Source organism: Procambarus clarkii, chromosome 32, assembly GCF_040958095.1.
Source record: "Procambarus clarkii isolate CNS0578487 chromosome 32, FALCON_Pclarkii_2.0, whole genome shotgun sequence".
NCBI classification, from domain to species: Eukaryota; Metazoa; Arthropoda; class Malacostraca; order Decapoda; family Cambaridae; genus Procambarus; species Procambarus clarkii.
In genome coordinates, this window is record NC_091181.1 from 9,928,457 (window position 1) to 9,938,416 (window position 9,960).

Below are 9,960 nucleotides of genomic sequence, written 5' to 3' on the forward strand. Positions count from 1 at the left end.
CATCCTCTCTCTCTCACACACACATCCTCTCTCTCTCACATACACACATCCTCTCTCTCTCACACACACATCCCCTCTCACACACACATCCTCTCTCTCTCACATACACACATCCTCTCTCTCTCACACACACACATCCTCTCTCTCTCACACACACACATCCTCTCTCTCTCACAAACACATCCTCTCTCTCTCACACACACATCCTCTCTCACACACACATCCTCTCTTTCTCACACACACACATCCTCTCTCTCACACACACATCCTCTCTCTCTCACACACACATCCTATCTCTCTCACACACACATCCTCTCTCTCTCACACACACACATCCTCTCTCACACATATCCTCTCACACACACACATCCTCTCTCGCACACACATCCTCTCTCTCTCTCACACACATCCTATCTCACACACACATCCTCTCTCTCTCACACACACACATCCTCTCTCTCTCACACACACATCCTCTCTCTCTCACACATATCCTCTCACACACACACATCCTCTCTCGCACACACATCCTCTCTCTCTCACACTCACATCCTCTCTCACACACACATCCTCTCTCTCTCACACACACACATCCTCTCTCTCTCACACACACATCCTCTCTCTCTCTCACATACACACATCCTCTCTCTCTCACACACACATCCCCTCTCACACACACATCCTCTCTCTCTCACACACACACATCCTCTCTCTCTCACACACACACATCCTCTCTCTCTCACACACACATCCTCTCTTTCTCACACACACACATCCTCTCTCTCTCACACACACATCCCCTCTCACACACACATCCTCTCTCTCTCACACACACACATCCTCTCTCTCTCACACACACATTCTCTCTCTCTCACACACACACATCCTATCTCTCTCACACACACACCTCCTCACACTGCCTCTCACCCCCATCTCCTGCTCCCAAACTTCTATTATCTCACAACCACTCTTCTCAGTTAGTACTGCATCCATATCTCTTACAATCTACACTAAATGAAATAAACAGACATACATTCTCTGAGAATTCAGAGAATGTTTGGAAAGAAAGAAAACAAAGACGGGGGAGGGGGGGGGGGGCAGGTTTTCATACCTCAGTAAAATTCAAGTGGATGTTCGAGGAACAAGAAAATTAATATGTAAATGTATACTTTGGGTCCATCATTGAGAGCAGACGAAAGGAGAATAGTGGTCCTGGTAATTTACACGTCCTCCCAGCAAACAGATGATCCAAATATGAATACCATGAAAGTAACAAGGCATGTAAAGATGAATTACAGAGAGCAGCAACATTGGGACTCAGAAAGAGAATTCAACTTCTATTTATGGGGGACTTAAACCACAGAAATCGATTGAGAATCGAGAAATCACTGTTTGGGGAATAAAGTTGGGGAGAAAAATTAATATAAGCAGTAAAAAGTAACTTGTTAATTCAGCATGTAAAGGAGGACACAGGAGAAAGGGAAGTAGATACAAGCCTCCTGGACCTGACTGACAGCCAGAATGAGGGAAACATAAAGAGCTTAGAACTTGAAATACAACTAGGAGCAAGTGACTATTGTGTCCTGGTATTTGACTTTATGATCAAACTTGAAATAATGACCATATGACAAGATGTCGTGGAAGGGAGAGTAGACTACAGCAACGGGGACTACATGAAACTACGAAAATATCTAGAAAGTGTGCAATGGGAGGTTGAATTTAGAGGAAAGTTCATCCTTCTATTATTTCCCATTCACAGAATGGGAAATGATGGACTAAATCAAACTGAGATGCAAAGCGGCACAAGAGAAATGTATAGGAACAATAAGAGGAATGTTGGTGAGAACATATTAACCATGCTCCTCTCTCTCTCTCTCACACACTATAGTCTCTCTCTCTCTCTCACACTATAGTCTCTCTCTCTCACACACTATAGTCTCTCTCTCTCACACACTATAGTCTCTCTCTCTCACACACTATAGTCTCTCTCTCTCAAAACCAAGGTTTTGGTTCCCAACCAACTTGATTACCTGAACATTGAATAGCACTGTAATTGCATTTTGTAATAATAAAAGTAACAATAAAAATACATTGCTTTCTTTTACCTTGATTTGCTTAACAATAAAATTAAGTTACCAATAGTCAGTACCAAAAAACAAAAACTAAAATTACACACAGAAATTACAATAGCGTGATGCATCAAATGAACAAATCCACAAGGGCCGTGACGAGGATTCGAACCTACGTCCGAGATCATCCCAGACGCGGCCAATATCGACTGAGCTATGACCATGTCGTAGAAAATAGAGAACTATTAGCTGAATATCAAAGAAATGGATTTAAACTATTTCACACAGATAGATATATTAGTCGAGGAGGGGGAGTAGCCATATATGTTAGGGACAATTTGAAATGTAGTCTCAAAAAGGGAATCAAAACTAAGCCACACGCAGAAACTATTTGGATAGAATTAAACGAAAAAACAAATAATCTTATAATAGTAGTTATATACAGGCCACCAAACTTAGACAGGATGGAAGCAAAGCATCTATGGGATGAAATATCTAGAGCATCTAGATCTAGCTGTATTTGTGTCATGGGTGACTTTAATTTTAGTGGAATAAATTGGTTTAAGAGAACAAGGAATAATGAAGCAGAAGATTTACCTAGAATTAACTGACGATTGCTTTCTTACGCAACACATTAAGGAACCAACGCAGGAAAATAATATTTTAGATTTAGTCTTAACTAACAGGGAAACACAAATTAATGAAGTCGAAATAAGGATTGAGCTGGGGAACAGTGATCACAAAGAAATCAGGTTTAGCATAGAATATAACATATTTAAAAATATTCTAAGCAAAGCACAGGAACGTAGTATACCATTCAAATTGAATAGATCGAATACTAATGCTCTAAAGTGGATAACAAAGGATCTGAAGAACCTTATAGGTAAAAAGAGAGCGTGGTACAAAAGAATTAAGAATGGGGAAGTCAGTTTAGAACAGGAATTCGTATAACTGGTCAGAAATGTTAAAAAAAGAGATAAGGAGGGCAAAAATAAACTATGAAGTTCGCATAGTAGGGCGATAAAAGACAAATCCTATAGGTTTTTTTCAGCTATATCGAACAAAGGTCAGGGAAAGGATAGGTCCATTAAAAACTGAGACAGATCAGATAACGGATAATGACGAAGAGATGAGTAGTATTTATAATTATTAATTAATGAATACATATTTTATCTCTGTATTTACTAAAAAGAACTTAATAATATGCTTACAGCCGAACAAGTCTACATGGGTGGAGACGAGGACAGGTTGACTTGCTTAGCAGTTACCAGGGAGGATGTAATTAAACAAATAGTAAAACTGAAACCAAACAAATCCCCAGGGCCGGATGAAGTATTTGCCAGGGTGCTTACAGAATGCAAAGAGCAGCTTTGCGAACTGCTATCCACCATATTTAATAAATCAATAGAGACAGGCAGAGTGCCAGAGTCATGGAAAGTTGCTAATGTGATACCAATTTTTAAGAAAGGAGATAGATCACTTGCGTCAAACTATCGGCCAATTAGCCTAACGTCAATTGTGGGAAAGTTACTTGAATCGATAATTGCAAATACAATTCGTCTTCATCTTGAAAAACATAAATTAATAAATGATTCTCAAAATGGTTTTACAAATCGCCATTCATGATTAACAAATTGGCTATCTTTTTATTCCAGCATAGTTGAGGCAGTTGATAGTGGCAAGGATCTTGTGTACCTTGACTTTAGCAAAGCTTTTGATAAAGTGCCACATGAAAGACTGATTAAAAAGATAGAGGCTCATGGTATTGGGGGTGCTGTATTTAGTTGGATTAGGGCATGGCTATACCAAAGAAAACAGAGAGTTACAATAAATCGGGTTAAGTCAGAGTGGGAAAATGTTGTAAGTGGAGTGCCTCAAGGCTCTGTCCTGGGATCTATGTTGTTTATAATATATATATATATGATTTAGATTCAGGTTTGAGTAGCAGCATTTACAAATTTGCTGATGATACAAAAATTACTAGGGAAATAAATACGGAAGAAGTCTCACTATCACTTCAAGTCGATCTACATAGGGTTTTGAAATGGTCAAAAGATTGGCAGATGCAGTTTAAATGTAAAGTTTTGAGGCTAGGTAATGATGACAGAGTTACAAGATGTGAGCCAATTGCTGTTGAGATTGCGAAGTCAGATTGCGAAAGGGATCTGGGAGTTACGATTAGTAAGAATTTAAAAAAAAAGGATCAATGCATGAATGTTCGTAATAAGGCAAATAGGACATTGGGATTTATTAATCATAGCCTTAGTAACAAGACACCTGGTGTGGTTCTTCAGCTATATCTTACTCTTGTTAGGCCCCATTTAGATTATGCAGTTGAGTTTTGGTCGCCGTACTATAGAATGAATATAAATTAACTTGAACATGTCCAGCGTAGGATGACAAAGCTAATTACCCAAATTAGAAATCTTTCATATGAAGAAAGATTAATAAAGCTTATGTGCATTCACTGGAAAGGCGAAGAGTTAGGGGTGACATGAGAGAGGTTTACAAGTGGATGAATGGACATACCAAAGGGGATATTAATAGGATATTAAAAGTATCAACATAAGACAGAACACGAAACAATATGTATAAATTGGATAAGTTTAGATTTAGGAAAGACTTGGGTAAATACTGGTTCGGTAACCGGGTTGTTGATTTGTGGAACCAATTACCACATAACGTGGTGGAGGTGGGGTCCCTCGATTGTTTCAAACGTGGGTTGGACATGTATATGAGTGGGATTGGGTGGTTATTGGTGGTGATTGAGTTGGGAATGGTGGGGAGGACGTGGGGTTGGTAGGGAGGACGAGGAGACAGGGGAAAGGGTAATGGTGAGGGGGACGAAGGAGTTGGGGATGGTGGGGACGAGGGGAAAGGGGAATGGAGAATTGTGGGGGGAGGACAAGGGAACAGGGAAGTGGGGTATGGTGGGGAGGACTAGGGGACGGGGGGGGGAGATGGTAGGGAGGACGAGGGGACAGGGGAGTGGGGAATGGTTAGGAGGACGAGGGGACGGTGGAGTGGTAGATGGTGGAGAGGACGAGGGGACGGTGGAGTGGGGAACTGGTTAGGAGGACGAGGGGACGGTGGAGTGGTAGATGGTGGGGAGGACATAGGGATGGGGGAGGGAAGAAATGGTGAGGAAGACGAGGGGCCGGGGAAGGGAGGGGGGAATGGTTGGAAGGACGAGGGGACGGGGGAGGGGGAATGGTTGGAAGGACGAGGGGACGGGGGAGGGGGGAATGGTGCGGAGGACTGGGTACAGCTAGTAATCAAATAAGAAAAAAATGCAGACGAGGAGTCACAATAACGTGGCTGAAATATGTGGACCAAGCCACTCACTAGAAAGTGAAGGCCCGTTCTGCCCGAAACGCTGCGCATACTAGTGGCTTTACAAGATTGTAAATTCCATGCTATGTATTCTCCCAAACCCAATGTACCTTCTTGTATATAAATAAATAAATAAGAGATGACGACGTTTCGGTCCGTACTGGACCATCCTCAAGTCGATTGTGTGAATCGACTCGAGAATGGTCCACAATCGACTTGAGAATGGCCCAGGACAGACCGAAACGTCGTCGTCCCTTCACTTTCTAGTGTGTGGTTTGGTCAACAAATAAGAAAGAATATTACAGTGAACGACTAAGTGACTAGGTGATGAAAAAAGGGAGGAGAATATTCGGGAAATGATAAGGAAATTTAAGAAGAACTCAAAGCTTGCTTTAATGGGGTGTTCACAACTGTATATGAAAATCTCCCATTGTTAGAAGTGCAGGTAACAAATAATGAGAGACTATTAAATATTGAGGCAATTGGAGAAGAGATAAGGAAATCACAATTATCACTTGACAAGTCCTAAGTCTTTGGATCAGACAATATACCACCATGGATGTTAAAAAGGAGGCACAGGTCCTCAGCGTTTATCAAACACTGATCTTTATTGAATCACTTCCAAAGGGTGCATTGCTCATCTACTGGAAGATGGGAAATGTGGTACCAATTTGCAGGAAGTGAGGTAGAGAAAAGGCACTTACCTACAGACTAGTGTCACTGACAAGCATCTCCTGTAAAGTACTCTAAAGAATAATATGGATAACATTAGTTACACATCTAAAGAGAATTAGGTATGCAAGCAAACTTCTACATGGATTTAGAGAAGGGAAATCATGTCTGAAGAACCTACTGGAGTTCTGTGATTAATTAGCGGAGATAAATCAGGAGAGAGTGGAGGTTGGGCAAATTGTATATTTTTGGATGGCCAAAAAGCTTTAGATAAAATACCTCAAAAGAGACCACGAAGGGAACATAACACCAAACCTAACTCCACAATCTCATAAATAGGATAACTTCAGCACGAGCAAAAATCAGAACATCATGCAGGAACCTAATTAAAGGGGCATACATTATTGTACACCAATGAGAGATCCGTTTTAGAGTGTGCAATTGTAGAGCCCCACTATGCAAATATATAAGGAAAGTCGAAAATGTTAAGTTGGTTGCAACAAGACTCGTCCCAGAATTGCGAAGGATAGGGTATGAAGAGAGACTGAAGGAACTAAACGTGACGATGCTAGGAAAAAAAAGAGATTGGAGAGTCATGATAGAGATGTATAAAATATTTAGCGGATTGAAAGAGTCGAAAAAGAGGAAAAGTTCGCAATGAAACGAATGAATGATTAGTACAAAAGAGTATGGATGGAAGCTTGAGACTCAGATGAGGCAGATATGATAGAAAGTCGTCTCGTAGTGTAAGATTTGTGGGAAAATGGAAACTGGTTTTAGAAGCAAACTCTATTTCTAATTTTAAATGTAGATGTGATAGCAAAATAGGTCAGGAGTAATTGCAGTAGACAATCGGCGCCTAAAAAAGGGGTCTAAGAGCTGGAACTTGATCCTGAAGGCACAAATAGGGTAGCACACACATTTAAAGCACTTCCCAACGGGAAAGGTTGAACACACATTAACATGCCTTCACACCATCCAAAGGTAAACACCCATGTACAAGGCTTCCCACCAGTAAAATGGAAACACTCATGCATAAAGCTACCCACCGGTAAAGGGCCTGACAAGTGAGAGGTACTGAGGTAGAGACGTAGGCTTGAGTGACGCCACAGTCATAATATCCGAGGGATAACCCCTGGCATAATCCAGAGCTCTGAGGCGCTCTGGTGTTGGTGCAGACTCGGTACAGAAGTCGTTCTCCTCCTGCTGGAGACGCCCCATCATCCCATCGAAAACCCCATTCTTCCACACGCCCCAGGAACGTTGAGGGTCCTCGCGGACCACATAACTAGTGCCAAAAGGGTGAATTAATAAAAAAATTCTTGAATTACTCTTTTCAACCTATATTTTTTTAATAAGCTAAATGATTGGGTAATATTTAGTGCTCCTGTAAATATCAGCTAAAAATATATATCTTGCATGTTATTCATCTCACTAGGGAAGAGGTTGGGAAATAAGTAATTATCAACAGAAGGCAACAAGCCTGGGAGAGTGTGCAGCACCATAAGTATTGATGGATATCCAAAAGGCGCTAAATATCACTGAGGATGCCAAAAGAAGAGTAAAGCACATAAGGCAAGGGTCTTGAAAGGTATCAGATTTAAAAAAGATTTTATCGAGGGACAAATGACCTCTAGTGACATTAGGAAAGCAAGACAAACGACCGCCCTAAGTATCGGGACATTCCACACGTACACGACTGTAAGTGGGCCAATGCCGCTTGGACAATAAGGATCAGAACAGCGTTCGATTAAATTTCCATGAGTTAAGTGTGTATAACCAATATGTTACCAGCTAAAGACATTTCCTACCGTCTATTATTGTGGTAAGAGAAAAACCAAGGGAATAGGTTAATTACCTTTAAGAATGTCTGAGACATTACATTTTTAGGAATGTTTGCACGTTCATTTAAGGAAACACCAATAGAGCTGTGAACCTAGCAAAGTTCAATTGTCTTAAATCTGCTAGAGATAAGAAATACCCAAAGTTCCACGGGACCACAGGACGTATAGGTTTAATTGACTCCAGAGCCCTGAGAGCACTGTGGGAGTCCACTACAATGACAAGAACGTTGACGTCAGGAAGGCTGTTAATGAAGAGCATACAACACTGCATAAAGTTCTGCCATGAAGATGCTAGTCTCTGGGGGGCAGGTGGGTTTACACGTAAGCAAAGTAGCAGGATGATTCGTATCACAGCTAACTGTGGAAAAGTGCGAACTGTGGTCGTTTGCGACCAACACCAGATCCGCCACAACAGAACCATGAAGGTGAACGACAGGTGAGATATTTAGAACAAATTTACCTGCAATCTTAAGGAATTTCTTCCAGATCTGAGTGAGAGGGGTGTCATCCATAATAGTGGTCATATAAGATTTTTAACTCATGCTTAGCTGAGATGTGCTATGGGCCACTGCACTCATCTTCCAAAATAAAATAAATGCATATGGTGCCTGTCGGAGTCTGTGTCTTTTCCAGACTTCACGCTTACAGCGTACAGCCCGAGCATCGTCCGATTTTCATCAGGGATCGCACTTCTGTTTGTCACGGAAGGAATAACAAGGACAAAGAGTAACATTGAGAGTAAATATACTCCAGTCAGTCTTTTCGAACTGCCATCGAGGGAATAAAAGACGAGAGCTGAAAGAAAAGGTTACGAGAATGAGGAAATGTTCACTGTTACGGAGGTCATCGAGAACCCTCCATGTCAGGTCTATATAAACAGAGGAAGAGCAGAGAGAAAGATCAAGACAGGAAAGGGTGTGAGTGTGCGAGTCAACATGATTAAGTTCTCCAGAATTCTGTTGAGATAACGAAGAAGAGAGGATGAAAGGTTCAAGAAGGCAGCCTCAGGTATTTATGAGTTCATCCCCCAGAGGACATACAGATAGTTAAAATGTCCAGAATAAACAAAGGCTCCAGTAATGAGTCAAACAGGTGTTTAAGATCGGGAAGAAAAATTTGAATACGTGGGGGGACATAAATGGAACAGATAGTGTAACAATTTTCTCCCAAAGATACAAAGATACAGGCGACAGAGGAATGAATGTTCGACTGAAATAGCAGGGAGGACAAAGCGAATATCATTTCGAACCAAGAGAGTGATAAAGTTAGCGGTATCAACAAAAGCTGGACGGGAAGAGAAAATATAATAACCACAGAAGACCAGGAGTGCCAATCATCGGCTCCTGGAGAGACACACACAAAGCGGTGAAAACTATGAAATCAGAACACACAGAAATCCCAATAGCGGGATGTATCAAATGAACAAATCTACAAGGGCCGTGACGAGGATTCGAACCTACGTCCGAGAGCATCCCAGACGCTGCCTTAATCGACTGAGTAAGTAAGTAATTATCAAAAGAAGGCACCAAACCGGGAAGGCTATGTAGCACCATCAAAGACGCAAAATAATCAGAGGGCGCTAAATATCACCAAGGATGCCAATACGAGAACAAAAACGCATAAGGCGAACGATATCAAAAGTATCCGAGTCACCAAGAATTCTATCGAGGGACAGGCGACCGCGAGGGGCGGTCGGAAAGCAAGACATACGCTCGTCCTGGAAGTCAGGACATTCAAGAAGGACATGCACGACCGTAAGAGGGACAATGCAACTAGGACAATAAGGAGCAGGGCGGCGCTCCATCAAGTGACCATGGGTTAAGCGAGTATGGCCAATACGTAACCTCGCCAGAGCTGTTTCCCACCGCCGGTTACGGTGGAAGGAGGACTGCCACGAGGAAACACAACATTTAAGAGTACGTAGCTTGTTACCAGTAACAGACAACCAAGAAGCCTGCCAACGGGTAAGGACTGAGGAATGGATAACCGGGTAAAAGTCGGAATACGGAATGCCCTTACGAGAGATGGGACAAGAGCGGACA

General features: G+C 41.9%; 1 protein-coding gene across 1 annotated transcript in view; it reads right to left on the reverse strand.

Moving 5' to 3' along the window:
* The window catches only part of LOC123759259 (glutamate receptor ionotropic, delta-1-like), a 63,265-nt gene extending 55,970 nt beyond the window's left edge, over window positions 1-7,295 (reverse strand). Inside the window, exon 1 of the mRNA XM_069334776.1 lies at window positions 7,124-7,295. Within this exon, the coding sequence (XP_069190877.1) occupies window positions 7,124-7,295 (172 nt within the window). The remainder of the gene's footprint in view (window positions 1-7,123) is intronic.
* Window positions 7,296-9,960: the final 2,665 nt, after the last annotated feature.